This window comes from Buteo buteo, chromosome 12 (assembly GCF_964188355.1).
Source record: "Buteo buteo chromosome 12, bButBut1.hap1.1, whole genome shotgun sequence".
Classification (NCBI taxonomy): Eukaryota; Metazoa; Chordata; class Aves; order Accipitriformes; family Accipitridae; genus Buteo; species Buteo buteo.
In genome coordinates, this window is record NC_134182.1 from 32,956,753 (window position 1) to 32,982,624 (window position 25,872).

The window sequence follows — 25,872 nt, forward strand, 5'->3', positions numbered from 1 at the left end:
CAAACTTGTCTCTGCTTTTAAACTGAAGTCACAGGCTTTTAGAGGCAGAAATCATGGTAATTTACTTAACCTTCATGGAAGAGAACAGCACTGCTAATACAGCCCTAACAATGGTTTGCTCTCCATACAACAAAAAAGCTGTCACTGGGATCTACAGATTTTTGTGGTGTTTTGTTTTGTTTTAAATTAAATTCTTTGATCCCTATGTGTAATTTAAAAAAATTTAAAAGTCAATTAACATACCTCTTGTTGATAACTAGGATTTCACAAATACTGAGCTCTGTTATTGATGTAGCTGCATCAGAGTATGATTCTACAATCTGACTACATCTTACATGTGTTTCTTTCCCTCTGCCTTGGCATTTGAGAAATCAAATCACATGCTGCCAAAGAGTCCCCCCATGGGAAAAATATGAATATTTGATTTAGACTGGAGAGCAGTTATTCACATAATTAGTTACCCTGAAAATCAATAGTGAGAATTTCAGAAAAATAAGAACTGCCAGATTGGATCAGGACACACTCCTATCCTCTTTCTGAAGGTGGGCAGATGCTATGGAGGAAAGCGCAAGAAACCCTCAAGAAGGTGGCCCGTATCAGTCTAAGAGGGGCTAATTTGAATTCTGAATAATGAAGTTTAATATTCTCTCCAATATTTTTCTGAACTTAATTACAATTCTAGATCTTGTCACTGCTATCAATTACAAGCCCTTGAATTCTTCATTTCAAGAACAAACTATGTGTTTTCTTAAAAACTATTTCTTTTTCTATCAGTTTTTAATTGATGGTTTTCCAGCTGCATTGACTGTCCACCCGTTTTGCTCTTATGACACAGTAAGAAGAAAAACTCTGTATCTGCCTGAGCAATATGCGCCAGTACTTCCCATACTTTTGTTTCAATCTCTGTAAGGTAAACAGCCAAAACTCTTGAGACTCTTTATAGATTGCCTGTAGTCTTGCTCCTTACTCATCTCAGAGCCTTTTGTAATCTTTTTGGAGAGGAGATAACCAATATTACACAGTATTTCACTAGGCCGTACCCCTAAATTCTCTGAAGGCATCATAACACAGAAGTACATCGTTCAGTTTCTAAAATCTGGTTTGCAAGTGTAGTCAAACAGCAGAGGTCTTCCCTGAGCTGTGTACAGTCCCAAACTATTCCCTCTCACCAGTTGATGTAATGATGTGAAATTTTATAAGTAATTTTGGCATTGTCAGGAAACAAGAGGCTTCTGTTTGTGATAACTGAATGTCATTTGTTGACATTTGGGCTATTCACCTGGCTGGGTCAGGTCTCCCTAGAGTAATGACAAGTCCTTTCTCGTCTGTCCAATCCATATCAGTTTGTGTCTTCAGCAGATTTTTCACTTCTTCCTCCCTTCTTTCCATCTAATTTATACATATATTAAATACTGCAGTTGGTACACAACACTGAGATATCCCAGTATGTTTTAAATGGTCAGGTTTTTACCACAACAAAACTAGTCTCCAAGCTAGTTTTGGGGTCATGGCAACACTCTCTCTGATGATCTCTGGTAGTTTCCCCTCACAGAGTTTTGTTAAAAAAACTAGCAAAAGCTTTCTGAATGTCACAAACAATTTTATACACACATACAAATATTTATATAAACAGTCTAAATAAAGTATGAGAGGAATACACTCCAGTGTGAAAAAAACAGATCTGGCCCTACAGGTGATTTAGTTACAATAGAAAGAATGTCACTGAGAGAGAGATACCAAATCTAGATCAGACCAGATTATGGACTTATTTTCCAGAAAGCAGGTCCATTATTAATGCACTCCATAATTATAGAGCCAACAGCACCTAAATGTCTACAAGCATGCGCAATAAGATGACAAAAGGTGCCCAGGGTACAATTTGAATTTAATAAAAATTGTGTGTTCGTAGTTCTTGGGCCAATTAAACCTTCTAACTGGAAGGTGACAAGGAAAGTTCATATCCCCAAACTGGGCATAAGCCCAGCTTGAAGGACTATTCAAAGAGGTTTCAAAGTAGCTGTGACAAAGTTGACTTCCCACTTTCAATGATCTACCCCACTTACATGCATTCAGTCAGGTATTCAGCTGATGCAGATCAACCCTGCTCTGTTTCAGCTATGCCATATTATACCAGCTAGAGAAATGGGTCTTGTCTTCTGCTTGTTCTTCTACATTCCTAGCAACTCAGATTTTAAATTGGCAATGACTTCACATAACCTATTATTTTTAGACATACATTTATGAAACTCACACACTTTGTATATTTATCCCCCACCATTACAACTCAAGTATGTAATTTTGTTATTCAGAACGAGTTATGAGAGAAAATATAACTAGAATAGCAGGCTTAGGCTTGCAATTAACTTTTTCAGACACAGTTATAAATTTCAACAAATAGGTTATAATTGAGGAGCCAGCATGACCTTTATTATTTCAGAAGGTTCAGCCTTAGCAGCTCAGTGCGACTTCAGCTGGACTATTAGTCACTCTGTCAGACTGAAGCACTAACATCCAACTCAGTCTGGCATCAGCATATGATCTGATCCTGAAAACTGACCTGAATAAGCTTTACTCTCAGGAATGGTCCCAATCCAGGCAAGGGAATTGCTCTTAGAGAAATCCCATACTCCCTGTCAGTGAAGTAGGAAATGTCACATATTTCTGTCATAATCACAATCAAGAAAAATATAAGGCTCTTGCAGAAGAAGTCTTAGAATATTTATAAATCCTATAATTGGGCAATCAGGAGTGGCTCTTCCTCACAGAAAAACTGAATAAGTACTGTGTACCACACTTTCTTGTATCATTCTCTTCCATCATTAAGCACACTGCCAAACAGATAATCCATGAGTAAACATTTCAGAACATTTACACTTCATACTTAGAAAAGTGCAACATGAAAACAATCACTTTGTCAGAGCCAGTCTTCCCAGCAAAGCAATGATTTCTGTTACAGCAGAATCCTTTTCACAACAAAAACCCTGTGATGTTACGAAGGACATTAAGACAACCAAAATATTTTTATGACTTCAGTTAATTGGTAAATTATTCTTAGAACTTGTTAATTCATGCAATTGCCATCATGGTGATGAAAGATGGCCAAGAAATAGGGTGTCACTTCCTTTGAAAATCACGTATGTGGAAGAACACAGCTAGGTCTCTCTTCGTGCTGCTATCATGCAAAGTTTCTTACTCAAGTGCAGGCATATGGAAGAAGCAATTCCATTTGACATAGGAAAAGGCACAAGATTCAGGTCAAGCGCTGTGAAAATCTGACAGACCCCCAAAACAACGGAAAGATGCACTGATAACGTATTCCTTGTGAAAACAGTATGTGCATGAATGCACTTGGGCTTCTACAGAGCCGCCACAAAAACGGTAATCAGCATCACTAAGTGCGTCTGCAACATTAAGACAAATATTTGACCTATTTTCTTAGCGGAATTTAGCTGTCGCGATTCTTAGCACTACGCTCCCGTGAGCCTGCGACTGCCTAAGGACTAGCGCAGCAGGGGCGCGGAATTCTTTGCAGAGAGTGGGACCGCTTCCACGGGGCAAGCGAAGCGATCGGAACCCCCGCGCCCACGCTCATCGGCCGGCTCCGGGCCGCGGTGGCCCCCACGCAAAACCCCCGGCGCTCGTCGTCCCCCCCCCCGCGCCCAGCCGTGCCGGGGACTCACGTTTGTAGCTGGCGGCCCAGGGCTGGTAGCCGTAGTAGCCGGTGATGCGGAGGATCCGCTCCTCGATGGAGGTGAGCCCCACGGAAGCGCTGGTGAGGTCCTCCACGGAGCGGGACCACTTCAAGTCCTCTTTGATGGCCTCGTCCACCACCAGGTACTTCAGCTGCCGCAGCTGCGGGCTGATGTCGGACAGCCGCCGGGGGCTGACATCGGGGGAGCGCCGCATGCCGCTGGGGGCCGGGAGAGGGGCGTCAGCGGGGCGGCGGAGGGACGGACGGACGGACGGACGGAGACACGGCACCGCGGGCTGCGCAGCGCCGCCGCCGCCGGGGCCGCCGCCCTCCGCCGCCCCGAGGCGAAGTTGGCGGCGGGCGGCGGGACCTCCGCCGGCAGGTGAGCGGGCCCGCCGCCCGCGGCAGCGGCGCCGCAAACTTTCCTCGCCGCTCTCCACCGGAGCGACCCCCCCCCCCCGGGGGCGGGCGGCGGCGCCGGCTGAGGTGAGGTGAGGTGGGGTGGCGTGAGGTGAGGTGGGGTGGGGTGTCCCCGTCCCTCCCAGCCCAGCCCGGCCCGGCCCGGCCCCGCAGCGGTACTCACAGGGTGGCGGCTTTGCCCCGCGCGGAGCCGTTGGGGAACTCCCGGATCCCCATGGGGAGCAGCAGCGATGGCTGAGGGGCGCCCAGACTTCACGGCGGGGCGAGCCGGCGGCGCTCACCGGCCGGGTAAGAGGCGGGAAGGAAGGAAGGAAGGGAGGGAGCGGGGGATGCGGCGGCCCCCCGCGGCGGAGGGTCTCCGGGCTGCAGCCGGCGCTGCCCCCCCCGGCGGGAGGAGCAGGCAGGGAGACGGACGGACGGACGGACGGACCGACCGCCGCTGCCGCCTGCGAGTCGCGGAGAGCCGGCGGCGGGGGCCGGGCCGGGCAGGGCAGGGCGCGCTCCGCGCCCCCCACCCCGCGCGTTGCCGCCGGCCGCCAGCAGGGGGAGCCCCGCGGCCCCGCCGCCAACCTCCCGTGCCGCTCGCCCCCTGGCGGGCGGCCGTGGGGCGGGGCCACCCGCTCCTCACTCGGGCCGGGAGCGGCCGGTGCTCGCTCCCCTGCTGGGCCCCTACCGCCGCGGGGGCGGGCTGCGTCGTTCGCCGCGGCGTCTCCTCAGGAAGGAGCGATGGAAGAGCGGTGCGAGGGAGCCGGGGCACGGGTGGGTGGGCTGTGCCCCCGCGGCCAGGGCGGGCGGAGCGGGTTTCCGCGGGGCGGTTGCTGGGTTTCCCCGGCAGAAAGGGCGCCCGCGCCTGAGGGGATCGGCCGCAGCCCTGAGGGGATCGGGCGTCCGAGGCCAAACTAGGACGAACGCGGAGGGGGGGGGGGGTGTGTGTGACGGGGGGGGGGTGACAACCCTAGTCGTCCCTAGCTGCGACCGTCCTGAAGCGAATCGTGGGCCCCGTCTGACAGGAGCACCCTCCCGCTTTCCCCATAACGCTGCTGAACCCGTCCCATCGACACCCGGCTTCTTACGTGTACGCTCTAGTCACAAACAAAAAAATAAAAATCTGATAATAGATACTCAGACAAAATTCGATCACCTGCAAGCAGAGGTAGTTGAAGTTATAGAGTTTCTTGTGTATTCGTGTCTCATAGGAAGAAAAACAAAATGAAATCCAAGGAGAAAAGATTGTTCCCTTTCACCCCTGCACAAGCTCAGTTTACCTGGAACATTAAAACGCCAAGCTATTGAATGTGGAAGCGAGCTGGTATCAGTTAAATACGACCTTTCACTATCACCAAAGGTAACATTACAGGATCACTGCACCATTGTCAGAAAGAAAGAGTAAAAAAAACCCAAAATCTCCAGCAGATGAAAGCCAAACTAATTTTCATCTTAAATACACATGTACGAAAGAATGCATTGAATTTATTTCCTATGCAACCCTTATTGTGAGCCTGTGAAAGTGTTGCTGAGGAGGTCAGTTCCGAAATCTAATACGGGTGAACAGCAGTAGTCCAGCAGTGCAAGCAGAGAGTAACTGTGCAGGCATTTGATACTGCCTACCTGCAAAGCCACAGAGCTCCTTGTAAGGTACACAAACCAATGCAGAAGTGTGATTTTCACTAAGATGAGAGGACGAAAACACAATGGTCACTAAATATACTGATACTGATTACAGGCTTGATTTAAGTCTCTTCAGGGCATTCAGGGCAGGAGTAATGAAACAGGCATGAATGGGATTAAACATTTCAGTCAGGCCTCCGCAGTCCGGCATCATTCTGTATGCAGAGCCCCTGCTCTCTCTGGGTTTAAGTGATGGACAAGAATAGGATTTCATCTGAGAATTGCATGTAATACTGCATGTATCTAGTGTCAAATTCCTCCATTATTATAGGTACAAGATTCTCAAAGTGTACTAAAAGTAACAATACAGGTCCAGAAATGTAAGGCAGCTGGGCTGGCTGTGCTCAGTACAGGACTAGTTCACATTGGCATGAGAAAACAGTATAAAGTTCTGAGTCTCAGACCAAGCAAAGGTTCCAACAACCAAGAAAGTGACATTGTTGACCAGCCAAGCAGTGACACCTGCTGAGCACTCACCTACCTCTCAGCATGGGCTGGTGCAGACTAGCAGAGGCTTGGTCAGCCCTGCTAGATATTTTGCCTCCATCACTGAAGTATTTAGCTACCCATTTTCTGTAGCCCCAAGAGAAGGCCTCCACTTCCCATGGCTCCTATTACACACATCTCCACTTTAATATGCCAGAAACATCTAATTTCCGTGTCCAATAAAGATTGGTTTTCTGCTGTTTTATTCTTTCCCAGCTGCTGCCATTTCAAGGTGTAAATTGAAATGACGGATGGGTGTTAATACTTTCTCCTGTCATGCAAGCAAGTGACTGTGGACAGCTTAGGTGGCAGGGCTGACAAACTTGAAGTGAACGTGCATCTTGCAAGAGAGGGAAAAAAAAATGCACGGGAGTGAAAATTTTAAAGCTCACTGAAATGTTTAATAGATATGGCAATTCAAAAGCGTAGTAAGAGGTAACATCAACATAGCTAGCTCTTAGGATCTTATCAAACCTTGCTGTGAGTGATGTTTCTTAAAAAATAGCAGCTGCTGGAGACATGCAAGTAAAAATTCTTGTGTATATTGTTTTAATCATGTTTAAGCATTGTAGCTAAAACTGAAACATTACAATATGGCGTTGGACATTAAAAGATAAAATATGGGATCCCACGTGATTTGGAATTTGTAGATTTATGGAACTACTTAAGATTTTTAATATGAGGAGAAAAAATATTGTAGTATACTAGCTACGCTACCAAGAGTAAGAAACAAGTTAAAAAGAAAACATTTGCTAAACCTATAGTATATACCTATTTAAGGAATAGTGGACAAAATGGAGCAGGATTTGACTGAGTTTAGGTTTGAGCCACCTAGCATGGTACACAACACCAAGCTGGAGTGATTATAAACAGCTTTTCTGAATGTCTTGCTAGTGCATTACTTTCATAAAACACCTGCAATCATCCAAACACAGAATAGTTAGGAAATGGTGTGTTTTTTAAAATGGCAGAGCCCTATAGCAAGGGAACAATTAGTACTTATTCCAGAGTGTGGTGACTTCTCCTGTCCTGTAAGATACACCTTTTTATGTTTTTCCAGCCAACATGAAATTATATTCTGACTGATAGTCAGCTCTTAAAAGGCACAGCCATTAAGATAAAACAGCATTATGTTGTCTACAACATGATGCCACGTCACAAGAAAATATAATTTAAACTGTATTTATTTTTACCTCCCATCAATACTAGCTTGCCAAAAGGTTCTTTGGGATGGAAGTTTACACTTATCAAAATACTACTCATTTCATGAAGAAGGTAAGTGAATTTTTTTTTTCTCCCCACACCTCCATAAGAGTTTTACATTTAAAGGATACAGTAACAGTATTAGGATAAGATAGCAAAAATATTTCATTGGGTAACAAAATAATCACAGCTGCAGAAACTACAGCATGAAGCTGACATGTTCCCTCTTCTCCAGTTCATAAAAATCACCCTTAGGAACCAAGTCTTTAGAAGACAACCCTTGTTCCCTCAGCAAGTACTCTTCTAACTGAATCTTCTGGAGCTGATGTATGTTTCTGCTTCTTAGTATTTTTATGCTTAGCACTGAAGGTATATTTGCGAGTCATTAATCAGATATTCCCACCCCAAGAGTTTTTGAATTAGACAGAAATACATTATGAAAGTCGTATATAATATATGGAAATGCTTGTATGGCAAAACTATTAATTTTCTCTAGCTGGGGTCAAATTTGACATCCACAGGAATATATTGCTACTGTATATCCAAAACGGCTCCAGCTCAGTCAGTGGGACTAATTTTAGTATGCTATTCAGACTGAATAGGAGGGCAACTTTGAACATAATCTATTTATTTCACGCATAAGGTATTCTGAATCAGCAACAACAACAACAAAACTTACCACATAGCTGGAAACTTTTTAGTCTATCCTGGATAATCTTTGCTTGCATTTGTGTTTTAAAATATTTAGTACCACCTTTAAATGGTTTATATAAACCCAGAGAACCAAGAAAGACTGAAAGAGCAGGCAGAGAATGGCCAAATGCAAGACTGAGTAATGAGCAAAAAATCAGCCCGACCACCTTCAGCAGACTCACACTTGGTCTCTCAAGTAGAGAGACAGAGACTGTGCTTGAGAGCACAGTGAAATGAATTCAAAAAAAGTTGCAGCACATCCTTTACCTGAGCTCTCACATTGTTCTAAGACCCCTGCAATGCACAGGCAAAATAAAACAAGCATTCAGAATTTCTGACATGACTCCTTGCTGAAAGCAACTGGAAAGCTGTGGAAATTATGATGTAGCTGCCTGTTGTAGTCAGGAAGGGACATACAGAGTCAGTGTCCCAGTTCCTGGGAAGTACGCTGCTTTATAGAAAGCTGATTTTAATTTGCTACTTTGAAGTGGTTGGATATAAACTGTTCAGTTTATTCTTTGCCAGACACAGTGGAAAATAGAAGTCCCTTATATTTGGAATTGAAAATAGGCCTATTTATTGTTTTGCTATCCATTGTTAGAGAAGTGCAGAAAAAGTTTAGGACATCTCATCATGTCTTGGTCTTCTATGAACCCTCCCATTGCCTCTCTTCCCAGTTCAAATCAAAAACTGAAATGCAAAGAGCAGGAAAATAGTAACATATCCTTCCTCCAGCAAGAGACCCCAAAGGGACTGTAGGAGCTGTCAATGACAGAAAATACAGAACAGCAGACCTCTTCAGCACCCCATATTTTGAGAAATACCAGACGCTTGAATCTCAAAGTCAATCTGTGTTCTACATAGCCTTGGTATCCCTTCATGTTCTGCCATTTCAAGTAATTTGTACTAGAAATAATGGGCTACAAAACAGAGGTTAAGGAAAGACTAGATACTGGTCTTGCAAGTTTTCTGTATTTATCTCTGTATTGTTCCTAGTTTGTCCTTCACGTGAGTTTGGCTGAGAGGCAAGCTAAACAACCAGGGAATAAGGAAGAGGGGAAAGTCATAGCAACAGCTGTCTACCCTGGGTAGCCCATGAAAAACCATGGGAGGGGGAAGCAATAGCAACAAAAATATAGGGGAGAGAATGAAGGACTCTGGAGAGAACTTGAAAGAAAACTTCTAATGGATTTGTGCTCAGGGAAGGCAGTTGCTTTAGTGAATTACAGCACAATATTCACATTATGCTTGAAGTTACTTACCTGGAAGATGTGCTAGCCCCAAGAAATATCTGATAATTCTCACCTTTCAGATGAACTTTTGTTTTTCTAATTTTGAAGGTGGTTTTTAAAGTTGACATTTTTTTGATGCAGAAAATGTGTCACTAGCCTTGGACTGTGCAGCTTTCTCAGCAGGAGAGATTTCTGAAGAGAAAGGAACACTTGGAGACTGATTTGACAGGCAATTTTTTACTGTATAAAATTAATGGCAGCTGTTTGAAGCCACTCATGTGTCTGAAACATTAAAAATCCCACAGCTGAATTTTTGATCTGGGAGCATAGAAGATCAAGGAACATTACACTTTTGCAATATGGTTCTATAGTGTGGGGCATAGCCACTTACTTCCATGTATGCATTTTGAACCCTATTTAAGTTAACCATACTTATTTTTCCAGATCTTCTGGAAATAATTTCAGAAGCTACTATAAATATTCTGCTACACCAACCCAGACCCCCCTTCTCCCCACAATATACAAAAAGGTGTCCTCTCTTCAGCTTTTTGTCACCTACAATGTATATATTTCATCATATCATAAAGACAGTATCTCACTGCACTTTTTTCCAGCTGTTTTTTTGAAATGAAAAGACTGTTAAAAAAAAAATCCATTAATAGTATAAATTTTTAGTGATACTAACAGTAAGAACAATAAGCAGATAATTTGCAGAGGTGCTATGCAGGTCCTTTGTGTAGACAGCAACACCCCTACATACTGTACACCCACATAGGGACAGATGTTGGTGCTACTCTGACCCTCAAGGCTGCACTGCTGCTTAGTATAAAATGATATAGCATTAAAAAATTAGTTCCTTCATCTTGTATTTCTTTAGTAGATTCTTTTATTGTGGTGATAAATTTGGAACAATGAGATTATTTGATTAAACTTTCTCAGTCACTGCTGAATGGACTACCCTGCTTGTAGAATTAATAAAAAGGCCAAGACACCTCATTAACATGCTTGGTATTGAGCTGCATTGGCAGCGGTGCAGTTTAATCCTGCCAAAGGGCATTTGCTGAGGAAAGTCAGAAAGCTTTTAAATCATATTCTTAAAGGTTGAGTCAGGAGAAGATGACCTTGCAAAAGCTGTAGTCCTGAACTGTCCAGACTTCCCCCCCAGCCCATTCACACTGGAGCTGCTTACTGCACAGAACAGTATGTTAAATAAAATGGCTTCTCCTTGTGTAATTCAATGTATCAAGCTTGATTTTGCTGTGGGTGCTGATTGGAAAACTAGATACAAAAGCTTGGTTTGGAAAAGGCCACATGCGCTAGGATCCTCTAGCATTTTTTTGGTAGCTGAAATTACACTAGCATCACCTGATGGTCTAAAGGTAAATTTTCATTTATGATAATTGATAGACCCACCACACCACTTTCACCAATGCTTTGCATTCTGTATAAGCAATTACAGCTCGAAGACATGGAGAAAGTGGATGAAAAGCACCAGTTGTGTGTAATCATGCCTATCAAAACATCAGAAAGATTAAGATTAATGTCATGATTGCTCTTTAAAATCATGCGTCTATGGCACATATAGCTACAGAAAGTTATATTGTCAAGTAAATTGCATTATAATTCTCATACACAACAGCCTGTAAAACAGATCTCAAAATCCTGCTTTGGAAACACTGTTTAGAGTATTTACTTAGACATATAGAGTGAATGTCCCAGGTAATTAAAACATTCTTTGCAACTGGTTGTCCAGATGGAAATGGTTTTTTCGTATATAGACAAAAGCAGCTGCATTTCTCAACAGAAATAAGAAGTGCTCAAGCAAACTAGTTTCAAGTCACTAAAATTTAAGGTAAAGTTATCTACCAAGCTCAATTAATCTGATTTATTTCATGCTGGTGAAACTCCACCAGCATAATGGAGTTGCCTCCAATGTATAGCTTCTGAATTCACAGGTAGGCTCTCATTTTGAGGAGTGGCATGATTTCTGTGATAGATCACTTTATCATATTTTCAAAAGAAATGTAACTGCAAGAAAATTTTATTGCAAGTTTCTTGACTTCCTCTAGTTTTGCTTAAGCTAAGCACATAAAAACTTCTTAAAGATTGGTAGGTCCTTGTGTTCCTTTGTTGGTAATTTTTCTTCTAAAGTGCATGTTTATATTCCTTTTTCTAGGCTATGTTTATTGGTTTTGACTTAAAGGTTTTCCTTTATATATAAGTTTTCCTTTGTTGGCCCATGCAAAATTCCTATTCAAGTAAAAATAGGGCAATGTGAGCAAATCCAGCAGAGACAAATTAAGCCATATCAGCAACATGATAAACGTGAGGCAATATGTGGAAGACAAACTAAAAAACGTATGTGAAGGTAAAGAAGAGACCACATTATGCTTAGATACCTTCCTTAGGAAAGGGACCCTTACCTTGACTGTCTTGAAATACAAATATCATCCTTGAAATAGTAATCCAGAGACAAAACTTACAAAAAGGTTTCCTAGGCTATAGGACTCCATGGCACCTCAGGAAATGACAGTGCTGTGTGAGACTGAGGACCTGTGAGAGAGACTGGAACAGAGAAACATTCTTCAGGCCACTGGGGCCTTTTAATTGAGTATTTGGCTATAAAGATAAACAAAACTGCTAGCCTTGATATTATTTTGGTTTTTTTCTATTTACTACAGATTCTAACAAGAATATTGCATAGTTCCCACATAGGATTTTTTTAAAGCCTGCCGGAAGTATCAATTTTAGTTGTATCAAATAGCTAAAGAAAACCTAGAATAATTCATTTTTATTTTTTTTTCTCCTGCTACACAACATATGGATGAAGCAGTTGAGATTTTACACATTAAAAAGTTGAAAAATGGCAACATTTTATGCCTTACTGTGCAGTGAAGAGGTAATGTGCGGCCTTTGTATCTCACAAGAGATTTTTATATTGCCTGTAATGTATTTTTTTAAAACATTGAAAGGGAATTAAAATAGCCCCTATAAAACACAGCCATTATTATGGCCTGAACATTGAGCTGCAGATAGTGTTTTGCCATCCTCCAGTACTCACATGCATATATACCAAGAGTTTTAGCTGTCAGACACTACTAAAATTAATGTCTCATAGCCTTAAATACGGTGTATCTCTACTAAAACAAAATAAATCCTCATCACACAGATTTTAGCCTGCCTTTTGGCACCAATTATGGACCAATATTGTATTTATTCCTTTTGTTGTCATAAATAAAAGGGCCTTTTTTTTGTGGCTTCTCCTACCTGCTCTATTGTCAGTTACTATGATACCATACAAGACAAAAGCCCACTCACACCGTGCAGTTACTGTGGTGGTCATGTTCATTCCCCACCCCTCAAGTTCAATTCGTGCTGCATTAGTCAATAAAACACTACTTTGTTCTTGCAAAGCCAAGTTAAGAGCTCCCTTCCCTCTCTCCTTCAGTAGCTGTGGAAGTTCTCTGCTTTATCAGGTATAACACTCCTTAATATTATACACAAGCAGAGATATTATAGGGTACAAAAGCCATTTTTTTAAGCCCAATCTTATCAGTCAAATTAAAAAACCTCAACAGAAAGATTCAACTCTGCTCATGAAGTTGAAAAGATACACAACAAACATGGAAGTTAACAGCAATTTTTCTGACATTATAGTAATCCATTGGCTAGCAAGCTCATCCTAGGTTCTGGTATATCTCCCACTAAAGATTAAATATTCATCTTTCTTCCGTGATCAGTAGTTTTGCAGCATGTTCTTATATCATTTTAGTATTGAGGGGTATTTTGTGATAGTAGGACAACTAAAAACAAAAATTCTACAAAACTGATGAAAAGCTTCCATTGACTGAAACAAGATTTTTAGATTAAGCTGATGAACAATATTTGTGCTTATTTAACAATTTTGCCAATTTTGGTAAATCCGAGATGTGACTTTATTAGACCATTGTACAATGAGTAACTTGCAAAACAGAAAACAACAGAAACAAGAACATCTGTACTAGGAGAAAATATGCAGAAGTCCTAGCTGCCTCCCAGTTCTTCCAGGGTGCACTTATACTCCAGAGAGAAAATCTTCATGGCATTAAGGGAACCTGCATCTATCATGACAGCACACCACAAGATTATATGCAAAGGTTTATGAAAAAAACCCACGCACACTCCCCGTGAGGCTGCCTAGGGATGAAAGCTATTTTTCAGCCTTGTGCATCAGCAGCATGAACAAAGGTTCACCATTTAGGAGATACTTACTGCTTTATGAACGGAGAATAAGGGGGAATTGTTCTCACTTTCTCACCTATTTTATTCTCACAGGAAAACAGGACTGCACAGGGTAGCATCTCTTTTACTTAAGTTAGCAGATCAGATTATAAACAGACTGGATCCAGCCAGAAGATGTCATCTTTACAGTCTCACGGTGCTGTAGTTTTTAGACTGGGGGTAGGGTGAAGACTAATATGAATCACTTAAACCCATTTGTTATGAGAAAGAGACAATACATTCATTTTCCTGTTTGCCTAGGACAGGAGAAGGGGCTTACACCTCAGCAAAAAACTTACAGTTTAGATCCTGTGCAAAATTTTGTTTTGCTAAGAATAGTTATGAACATAGAAGTGCCTCACTTAGGAAGTTTGCTGGAGCCTCCATCACTGGTATGTAAGTAGCTAAACATGCATCTGTCAAGGGATGAATCCTGCCGTGTCCATCTCTATTCTCCACGCTGGAGGCTTCAATCTCCATTGCTCACTGGCAGCAGCCATTTCACGTGCCAGGCCAAAATCATGCCAGAAGAAACAGACTCAATATTAGATTGCTAGAGGAAGTGTTGCTGCACTGATCAGCTCATTCTCCAAGGTGCTATACCAGCTGTGGGCCCCACTGGAGGCTGCTCACATGGGGTTAGGGCATTTTTGCCGTCTTCCGCAGAAACGTAACCAGGCTGTAAATAAGTGAAGGATCTAGCTGTAGAAGTGTATAAAGAGACTTACCTACCCTCCCTTCCTCTACCTGGGACCAAACTCCAGCATTAATTTTTTAATAGAAGGACATTTTTGTAGTCTCTCTGCTCTTTGATCATGGAGGAGGTTTTAAAAAAACAACCCATTGGTTCCCTTCCTTTTGAAGTTGTACACAGCCGGATCGTTAGTTGCAGATAAGCAGACAGATGTAGTGCTCAGTGTTAGATTTCCACTGTCACCATAACAACATTTAGTAGGGATGCTGAGCTACCATCATTTGAAATGAGACCAACTAGTGCTGCAGAGTCGTGGGTGGGTGACAGGGCTTTTGTTTTGAGGCTGTTCTCTCCAGCAGCAAGCTGAGAACCTGGAGAAGGACCTGTTACTTCTGGACAAGAGGCTGGGGAGCTTCTGTGCTTCATAGAACAATTGGAAACTTTCGACTCTGCTTGTCTTGTGAGAAGAGATGAAGCTTTGCAGGCTTTGGTAATTCATTGTGCAGCTCCTGCTCTAACTGTCAAGCTATAGAGGAAGCTTCTGCAAATGGTTGCCTTCTTCCCAACACTATGGACCATTATTAGATGCAAATGTAATGAGCTCAGTTCAAAATTCGAGTCATTTATGCATAAACACTTGTGTTAGATTCTCCTTTTCTAAACATAATATTGGTGGAAAGTGGTGACTGAAAAGTAATACAAGAAAAGTTTCCCCTTTTTCTCTTGAAACCAGATGTCTAAACTGTGTTTAAATAATTTCTAGGCAATTACAAGCATTATCCACATGAATTAACAGTCCTAGCTTGTCAGCAACAAGATAACACCTCATGGGGCTCATTAAAGTCATAAATCCATCCAAGGGATAGCTCCTTCACTGTGAAGTGCAATAATCTTTCGTATTGGTTGCGTAGTTCTAGATTGGCAGGCAATACACATGAGTAATTAAGGACCTGGTTAAAACTGCAAGAGAGAGTTGATTGGAATATGTGTTTTAAGGTGAGATAAAGTGATTCCTAAATTTCTGTCCCATTTGAAAACAAACAGTAAGAGATCCCTGAGGTGTGACACTGGGTGCTTCATGTCAGAAGGTGGTGGGAATTGGCAGCAACCTGCACATCAGTGGTACTTCTATGACAGTTTCTAGCCAGGAATCACTTCTATGAAAACAGCATTTCTCTGTGCTGTAGGTAGCTTCAACTCTATCTTTTAGATAGTGACAGTACAGCACAAGAGAGATTAAATTAATATCTCCAAAACTTTGTGGACACAGAGATGAAAGCCCAATTCCTAGCTCTGGCACCTAATCCATGACACCCAATGAACGACAGTGAAGCTTCAAACATGCACTTTTCACTGGAGCTGGCACTAATCCTGTACATTTTGCTACAGGATCACCTTGTGTAGCTTGTCCAAACCAAAAAAAACCACCCAAAAATCCCTAAGTAACAGTCTCCTCAGGTGAGCTCGCCTAGTGTCAAAGACTTGGAAGTAAGAATAGCTTGACATTCAAACAATAGCACAAGAGTTTGCTGTCAGGAAGAACAGAGGGGAAATAGAAGAGGACCTTAATTAAGGACTTGCCTACTATAGTAGTGTTGGCAATGTTACACTGAGTTTCTGTAAAGCATCATTTCTAGTGACGGTGGGCACAGGCAGCAAAAAAGAATCCCAGTGGAATGAGTTTCGGTGGTAAATAGCAGCAAGTCACTAGGCTGTCTCAGTAGACATAAGTGAAAAAACACATTTCCCTCAGTTTGGAGAGGTTCATTTCGGAGAAGACTACAGCCTCCAGGTGGTGCAAAAGCAAGGCTTTGAACAGGTGAATTTAGCACAAAGCTCCATGCAGAAGGTTCTGCTGCTGCCACACTTTGCCACACTAAATTACTAGCACTTTTAGCTGTTTCCCCTGGTGGCTCTACTAGTCATCCTCTTTTTCCTTCCTTGTAACAATTTCTTATTATATACACAAGCTTCAAGGTGCAGTAAATTACTGGTTTTGTGCAAATATATTTCTTCTTCTCTGTATAATGAACTCCATTTGTTTATAATGTTATTTTAGCTTAGTTAAACTTATCTACAAATTTCAGTTTTAGAATGAAAATGAACAATATCACACTAACGCAAACCTCTTCAGCAGGTACACATTTGTTAAAAGAATACTAACTTTGTTTTCCATTGTTATGCATCTATAGTTTTCCACTGCTTTGCAGATTACAATGAGTGTATTGATTTTCTTATGTGCACACATACAAAACCCTGCAAGAGAGCTCTGCAGTGAAAAAAACCTGCATACTAATATCCTAGCTGGTATGTCAAGGGGCTGCTTGTGGGCACTAATCTCTACCTAGAGCTAAAAGAAACTGAGCCTTCATTTTAGAGTAAATTAGAAACATGACAGAGGCTACTAGACCAAATACAAAGATTTAGATCAAATAACTCTGACTGTAAACGCCAGCAGCCTGTGCTTGCACCAGAACAAACTCTAGCTCACCAACTGAGAAATTTCTACCTCTAGTACTATGAAAACTTGGAGGAATCATGAGCCTCAGAGCAAGAACTTTGGAGTAGAATGACAAAACAGTGTTCTTGTGCATCCCAGTATACAGCCTCTGCTCCCGAAGGACTGCACCCCCTGGAAAGGACCCACGCTGGAGCAGTTCATGAAGAACTGCAGCCCGTGGGAAGGACCCACGCTAGAGAAGTTCGTGGAGGACTGTCTCCTGTGGGAGGGACCACACACGGGACCAGGGGACGAGTGAGGAGTCCTGCCCCTGAGGAGGAAGGAGCAGCAGAGACAAGATGTGATGAACTGACCCCAATCCCCATTTCCCATCCCCCTGCGCTGCTGGGGGGAGGAGAGAGAGAGAACTGGAAGTGGAGTTGAGGTGGGAAGGAGGGAAGGGCGGGGGGAAAGTGTTCAAAGGTTTGGGTTTACTTCTCATTACCCTACTCTGGTTGATTGGCAATAAAATATGTTAATTTTCCCTAAGTCGAGTCTGTTTTACTTGTGATGGTAATTGGTGAGTGATCTCTCCCTGTCTGTATCTCAACCCATGAGCTTTTCGTTATATTTTCTCTCCCCTGTCCAGCTGAGGAGGGGAGTGACGGAGCAGCTTTGGTGGGTACCTGCCATCCAGCCAGGGTCAACCCACCACACTTGCCTATTCAGCCATCAACACAAAAGAATTTCAGTGTTGAAGAGTATCGAGCTACCTGAATGCTAAGAATTGTTTTGCTTAATATAATGTCAAGGCTGACATTGGCACATGCATGCTCTTTTCATTAGCAGGGAGAAAATACATTCAAAGCGCAGGGAAAGCAGATCTGACTTTGCAATACTTTGCAAAACACCATCCACTTGCCTAAGCTAAATGAGGTTTTATCAAGATCTTAAAAAAAATTAACAGAATTTCTCTCTTTTCTTGCATGCTTTGATCAACTGTGAGAAAATTAAAAAGGCTGTTGCTGTTTGGTTTTAGCACTAAAACCCTATTGAGATGAATGGCACAATTAACACCTCTGAAAGCATTTGCTTGACCATACATAGAGTCCAGAATACCATCCTTCTCAAAGCAAGTTTTTTTTATAGTTGGCCTTTATAAATATCAATAAACATCAGAGACATTAAGTAGAAAAATTGTTCTAATGTACAAAATACAACCTATAGAGAATTTTTTTTCCTGACAGAACCACATAGGTTTTCACTATCCTGGCCTGAACTGGAAGCTCAAATATCATCACTTTGGAGCTAGAAAGATTGCATCCAAGTTTTTATTTTCAAGGCACATTAGCTTAAAAATAAATAAAAAAATTTGAAACTTTGCTTTACTAATTCCTAGCTGCTCAATTATTAATTTTGTTTTTAAAAAAACTGTTAGAATACAGAATCAATCTGTATTTTAGTATTAAAGTGTTTGTCTACTCTTTTTATTAAACAGAAGATGCACAAATATGGAGGAGAGTTTAGGCAGGTACTGCAGTTACGTAAGAGTTAATATTTGAGCTTGTTTAGGTCTTAAGTAGTCTTTGGGAAAGCTCAATCAGTTACAAGGCATGTTTACACTATTTCCAAAAGATTCAGGCATTTATAGATATCTAATATATCTTTTCCCAAGATAGGAAGTTCAGAAAATCAAGTCAGATCCTTTTTTGTGTATACATCTCCTACTGCCTATTGAGGACTTCATCATTCAGAAAAAGGATGTAGGGAAGAGCTCAGTACTCCATCCTCACACTTTGGATGCTATCTGGAGTCCTGAGCTGGCTGAGGGTGTTGCAGCCCCCAGTAAGCTTACCCAGTGACAGATAGATAAAATTGCTGGGATTTGAAGTCAGGCATATCTTCTGAGATTGTTGAGAAGATAATTCAGCTCTGACTCATTCAACAGGCTTCAAAGGGCTTTCAGAATACTTTTCTATAGATTATCTGTCTTCAGGAGCGAGAAAAAAAAAATTAAAGTGACATCAAGGAGGTCTGGCAATTTAACCTCCTGCTTTTCTTGAAGCACAGAAAGAAAGGGCAATCCAAGAAACCAGTATGCCCAGGAAAATAAAAGCAGACTGCTTAGAGAGGTTCCCTTTATTGAGCTTTTTTGAAAGCTTTCATAGCTGTACAAGACAGATCTCTTAAATTTGCAGTTCCATCAGATCAGCATTTGCTAGTGCAGAGATCTCACTGACTTCATACCGCACCTTGTAAGACACAGCAACAACATTTAGTTTCCAACCAAACTAAAGATCAAATGCAGCTTACCCAAACAGACACTTTGAAATAGAATGGGTTAGGGCTCAAATGGTTCCCTCGACAGGGATAACAGAAACCTAGAGCATCTGCAGTCAATGTTGAACACAGAGATCACATGCCAAAGCAAGCCTTATTAACAGCTTTATGTTATTCTTCCTTCTCACTCTGGATAGGAGTAAAAGCTCCAACAATAACCTGCCCACGTTAGTCCGATATACATTACTCTCTCGGGCCCACTTTTCCTCTATGAATATCAAATCCTCTCATACAAAGGGGAAACAAGCAGGACTTTAGAGTAAGCAAGGGGAGACCTGCAGTCTGTTCTCACTTGCAATACAGTTCAAGACATCTGGAAGGTCCCTCTTTACTAACACAGGTTATGCAATTTCTGTTTTCCACATTAAACATCTATACTTCAATATTCAGTATTCCGTACTACAAAGATACATATCCTACTTCTTGTTAACACAATGAATACTTATAGTCTAGTAACAACTAGTTATAGGTTCTATGAACATGATGAGAAAAAAATTGGATATTTATAGTTCTTGTTAAGACAGTTAAAAAATTGTTAATATATTCCTCCTATTAAACCAGGTAAACCATAACGCTAGCAGTAGTATAGCACAGAATGTATGTGTTAGAAATAACTGATTCAATAGCTTATATAGCTCAGTTATGCATTATGTGTATGATGAGTGACTTCCCCTTCCAGCTTAATCAAGATTAACTGTTTGGACCACAAATACTCTCTATTCTCATATTACTGAGAACAATTATACAAGTACAAAGAAATTTCATATAAAAAACTATGTAACTGAAAATAGGAATCAGCATTGGTCCACTTAATGTTTCGGTACTGCAATTCTGTAGAAGAAACCAGTTAATAATCAGTGGTCACATAGAGCTCTCTAAAGATGTTTTAAGTGTGCCTGAAGTACGTCAGCTTCAGAGGGGAGAGGTCAGTAAAAGTATCTCTTCATAAGGGCTGCTTTAAAATGAAGAGCTAGGGGTTGTGCTTTTGCAAGCAATTAACTGAGTTTCTGTACTTTCCATGAGAAATCCCTGTCCTAGATTCATTATTGGTATTTCTCAGCATATGCCTAACAGTTTTGGCATAAAATCCCCAGCTGTAGCCCAGATGCAGACATTTTCAGGGAATAGTTCCTCTGGCAGCCCAGCCTTTCCTTCAGCAGCCCCTTTCCAGCCTCGTGCAGGCTGGACCTCCAGCCTCACTCAACCCTCACCAACAAACGTTCCATTTGTTCCCTCTGTCTTCCAGTCTCTGTTCCCAGTTAGATGATCACAAAGGTAACCACGGATTATTTGAGACAAAGAAGAATTCCTAGTGAGAGTATTCAGACACTGCTTTTTCTACTCTGAAGCTCGTACCCTTTGATGGTAAGTGTTCCTACAGATGCAATAAATCCAGAGTATATTCCATGGAAACATAAAGCTAACTGTTATTCTTTAAAGGAAACTATACTTTAGAGAGTATTGCTGTTATGAAGAGCACATTATACTGTAGGTACAATTCTTATTAAATGTGCTTTCTCCAAAATAAGAATTAAACCCTTACTCATTAAGTATCAATTTGGTTTTCTTCTAGCCTTACTTTCTATAAATTATTTCATTAAAAAGGGTTATATGAAACTGGTATTATCATGGCTTCTTTGTATCAGTACTGTATTTTGAAAACCCCACCTTCATAATTAAGCAGCATAGAAGGTTCGACATATTCACCCTCTGTGACTTACAATTTGAAGCCTTGGCTAGTGTGGGACAGGGAGGGTTGTAGGGTTTGTCCTTTCCCCCGTCACAAGTATATCTTACAGCACGACCACACCTCACAACAGGGCAGATTCCAAAGCCAGCTTAAAAGGAGAGCTTTACTGTAATTAAAATATGTGCTTGTGTCCTAGAAGACTTTACGTTTACATTTGACTGAAGGAGCTGAGGTAGCATGGGGCATTACCCTGTTGCTCACTAGTGCTGGAGCCAGATACCCCTGCACACTCTGGGCTATGATGCACTCTTCAGAAGTCTCTAAATCAGCAGTTTCTCACTGGATTCTCATGAGAAATCTTTTTGAAGCTAAATGGAAGGGAGAATGGGCTAAGGTCACGTTTGCTGACAGGAGACCTAGAAAAAGAAGGGACTAAATTCCAATTTCACTGCTCTGATTTTATGTTGTCACATAATTGCAGAGCTTCATTTCCTGCCTATAAATTGAAAAGCTCATTGCAATACATTTTTGCAAGCATAATCGCATACCCATGTAATTCAATCCTTACTGTATTTTATAGTGTGCATTAAATGAGTTGCATTAGAAAACAAACTCGGTGGTTGTTAGTTGTTAACACATTTAGGGAATTAAATCAAGCTTAAGACCATTGCTGAAGCATTTGACACAAATCTCAAAGGCAAATCTTAATACAAATCTCTATCATGCACTCTGTTCTGTAGTTCCTTATTACCTCTTTGGGTAGAAGAGGGAGTGCATGCCAATTTACTTACACTGACAACAGCTTCTAATAGAGTTGTGCACCACTCATAAATAATGTTTTGCATGCACCTCAGTAAACAGGGGGGAGAGGCAGATAAAAGCTTCTTCTACAGGTAATCATTGGGATGCAATTCCAAGGACGGCTTTGTCTTCATTTTGCCCCAGAACACCAGGGGCTGACTGAGGTCCTCTGCACGTCCAGAATCCTCATCCGCAGGCATTCTGGGCCAACAGACCGTGCAACGTAAGGCCATGAAGATCTAGCCACCTCTAGTCTAAATCTCAAAAGAAGAGTGTACTGCCTGTGGTCAGACAGACTATTCAAAAATCTGCCTGACTAGCAAAACAGTTTAACAAAAGTGAAGGATTGTGGAGATCATACATACAAAAAGCAGGCAAAGCCTTGAATACGCCCTCAGCTTCAACATACGATTGACCATGTACGCTACCCACACCTGTCTCAGGCACAATCTTTTTTTCCCCCTGAAACATACATTCAGGCAAGAATAAGCATCCCTTACTGCCCCAGTATACGCAGTTGTCTCCCTCAAACCTCATCAGACCAATTCTTTTATTCACACTATTTCAAAAGTTTCACTCCATTGCTTCCTGCTATGCAAGGGCGGTGTAACTGCTGGAAGGGGGGCCTGAACCTCCGGGTCTTACACAGCCCAGCCGGGTACAACTTAGTTCTTCCCTCCAGTTCCCTCAGTTTTTGGCTTATTGTCTATAAACTCACTTAGACCAAGAGAAGACATGTTCTTTACTAGCAGACACGTCTCCTTTATTTATCTCTGGTATCACTAACATAAAATGATAGAGTACTAACTAACTTGACAAGAGCAGTTGGCGTTCTCCAAGCTAGCCAACAAGATACTTTGCTTAAATCAATTTGTACAATACTCACAAAGTACTAGATGGCAAGGGTAGGGAAGTAAGAAAGATATCACTTATCTTGTTATGATTTGTTTCTCCATCACGAGAGAATCAATTACATCTTTGTTCCTAGGTCTGTGCAATTTTTTGTAACCTGGACCATTATTAGAGCTTTATGAAAGAGAAAAGAAAAAAGCAAACCATAATGCTTTACACAACATAAGCCATGACCCAACAGATGAGTTTAAGTCTCTGGGATCCATGCAAACACTTTCTAGAAATTTCACAGCCTAACACTTCCAGAAGCACAATTGTCTTTCTGATAAAAAATAGCCTCCCTGGTGAAAACAAGACTTCACTCTATGATTAATTTTTTTAAATCTCCTTATTAAAAAAAAACCTATAAAACAAATAATGTAATATTTCTCTAAAAGGCAGTTTGAGAAATTGTTTATTCTGATCATTTTTAAATTTAATATCTTTAAGTTGCAATTACAATTAGTGCAGGCACCTTGCAATAATAATATTGCATAGGAAACAGGGATTCATAACAAAGCATCAGTTCCAGCTGATAATTGCTGCAAGTCATCTCTTTTCACATCCAACCTTTCACCATTGTGTTCCTAATACTCAAAACCCCAAGAAGCAAAGTTTGTTTAGTACATTTTAAACAGGCAAACTAGGGCAAGGAAACCACAGTTCCTTCCCCCCGCCCCGAACCACAACGTGCCCACTACAAAGTTTTGGGAGGAGATGGGGTAGAGAGTTGCTCTGGACTACGAGACCAAACCAAGAGGAAGAGATCATATGCGAGGGCAGGCTGAAGGACCCACACCAGTAATTAACTGTTCTATACCCACCAGCTGTCACTAGGTCAGCAACTGACAGCTTCCCAAAACACGATTCTGCTGCTTCTGAGGAGGGACTCGGAGCTGAAACCCCCCACGTGTGGTCACACTGCACCTCCTGCAGGAGCCTTCACCCACTGTCCTACCTAGCACAAGTGCAGGCATCTCACTTTTCCCTTAGCCACTTGCAGAAGCCCCCCAAAAAGGGCTCTTTAGGGCTCCATCTCCCCCAGGTTGTCTGGGGCACAGACACCCATCATCCCACCACCTAGCCCTAAATAAGAGGCCACAACTTAGCACCACAAGACACTGGCAGATACCAGAGAAAGAGTGCATGGGAATTTCATGCGGCTGGACCTCTGGAAGCTGCAGCTCTGTTGGGTTTGGCAGCCCTAGGAGAGACCCACGACTCCATCCAAAGACATTTACATGGATCAAGAACTTCCTCACTAGGCCTCAAAGAGCCAAAGTACAAGTTTAGGCAGGCAATCTGCTGCCAGAGAACAGCAGTCTCAAGAGCTGCGATCAGTTCATTCTGCCATCTTCATGCCACTTGGCTGAAGCTCTGGACCTCCTTTTTGTTGGGATGAGGCTGTCATGGTGAAACCCCAGCCAGCAGCTAAGCACCACGCAGCCGCTCGCTCGCTTCCCCTCCACCCAGTGGGAGAGAATTGGGAAAAAAAACCCCAAACTCATGGATTGAGATAAAAACAGTTTAATCGGACAGAAAGGAAGAAAATAATAACAATAATAAAATGACAATAATAATAAAAGAATTGGAATATACAAAACAAGTGATGCACAATGCAATTACTCACCACCCACCAACTGATGACCTGAGTTCCTGAGCAGTGATCTTTCCCAGCCCCACTCCCCCCAGTTTATATACTGGATGTGACGTCACATGGTATGGAATATCCCTTTGGCCAGTTGGGTCAGCTGTCCTGGCTGTGTCCCCTCCCAACTTCTTGTGCCCCTCCAGCTTTCTTGCTGGCTGGGCATGAGAAGCTGAAAAATCCTTGACTTTGCCTAAATGCCACTTGGCAAGAACTGAAAACATCAGTGTGTTATCAACATTCTTTTCATACTGAATCCAAAACATAGCACTGTACCAGCCTCTAGGGAGAAAAGTAACTCTATCCCAGCCAAAACCAGGACAGAGGCACACCACAAAGTCCCAGCCTTGAGACTCCACTCACAATATCAGACGTGCACATCAGCGTCCCTATGCCACTGAGAACAAAAGAAGTACTTTGCTGTGGCCCAGGATAATTGATCTCCCAATCGTAGGTGGGTGACAAGAAAGACGGAAGAGCAGACAGCCTGCATCCCTTGTCCTCCATGTTGCACACCATTACTCCTGGCCACCCGTTACTTGTGCAACCCTCTCACTGCTTACCACACGCAGGGGTGAAAACATAAGCAACACATACATATATGAGAGAACACAGGTAAGCAAGATCAGTTTGGCTTAAAATAAGATCACTTGCCCCTCCCATGAGAGCCTGCAGTGAGTTCTGTTACATTTATTTCCTACATGCCGATCTCACGTGAACCCTTCTCATTTTTCGCCCTTCTCCAAGACTGCTTTCCTACCTTCCACGTTCAACAGCCTTCCCTCAGACCTCTCCGAGCAGCTCCTCTCTCCCTCGCTGCTGGCTCTCCAGAGCAACCTTCACCTACCACTTGTGCCTCCAGAGCTCCCTTTTAGAGCAGCTGTGCCTAATTGGCAATTTGGGCAAGAGGAGGGAGTGGACTCCTTTTAATCCTTTCCAGGCTGCTACAGGGGGAAGAAAACAGTGCTTGTACCTCCGTGTGGGTTACTCTGTGCCGGACTTGAGCTGTTACTGGAATTGTATTGTGATGTGGACTGGTCTGACTGCTGGGCTAAAGCATGCAGAAGGCCAGAGAATTTCTGAGGCTGATACGGCAATACAGTATTCAGCTCCATTACTCCCATTTTTTTAAAGAATGCTGCCAAATCAAATAAGTGCAAAGAACTGTTGTGAAGTGAGTAAAGGGCTGAGGAAATTCCTCACAGTGAAAGACTTTAAGAGGTAGTTTATTTATTTTGTCAACAAAGAGCCTGAGAGGAACATTGACTACAGTACATAGCTCTCTGCATGGAAACAACAACAAAAAAATCTGTATTAATGATCTCTGTAATCCAGAAGTCTAAAAATATTCAAATGAGAAGGCTTAAGTTTTAACTTTGCATGAAATGTAATTTTCAAGAAACCACCCACGAAGAAAATGAATGTATTCCTTTTTTCAGTTTTCATCTTCATTATTTCAGACGTTATAACTTGGTAGCACTTTCTTTTTTTTTATTCATATAAAAATCAATATACCTATGTGCCATCAAGAAAAATTATTATCGGAAAGTTATAAATATTAGAATATGTATTTATTAAACACAGAAGAATGAGGCAAGTATGTGAGCCTGGTTACTTGACTATTAATTATGAAATTGGCAGAAATCTAATTTTTAATACCTTTTTCTAGAAAGGACCATAAGTTTCTAAAGAGATTTTAGGACTAGAGACAGGGG

General features: G+C 41.9%; 1 protein-coding gene and 1 long non-coding RNA gene across 3 annotated transcripts in view; one reads left to right on the plus strand and one right to left on the minus strand.

The window, feature by feature from the left end:
- Positions 1-4,327, minus strand: part of SLC35F3 (solute carrier family 35 member F3) — a 185,487-nt gene extending 181,160 nt beyond the window's left edge. The window contains exons 1-2 of the mRNA XM_075043269.1: positions 4,275-4,327; positions 3,681-3,910 (exon numbers count right to left, since the gene is read on the minus strand). Of these exons, the coding sequence (XP_074899370.1) occupies positions 3,681-3,910; positions 4,275-4,327 (283 nt within the window). The remainder of the gene's footprint in view (positions 1-3,680; positions 3,911-4,274) is intronic.
- Positions 4,007-17,325, plus strand: LOC142038153 (uncharacterized). 2 transcript variants are annotated; one of them, XR_012652532.1, is made up of 4 exons: positions 4,007-4,177; positions 5,308-5,456; positions 7,475-7,540; positions 16,947-17,325. It is a non-coding gene; the product is annotated as an uncharacterized LOC142038153 (long non-coding RNA). The 2 variants fall into 2 exon arrangements; XR_012652531.1 differs by lacking the exon at positions 4,007-4,177 and having other exon boundaries at positions 5,123-5,456.
- The last annotated feature ends 8,547 nt before the right edge of the window (positions 17,326-25,872 follow it).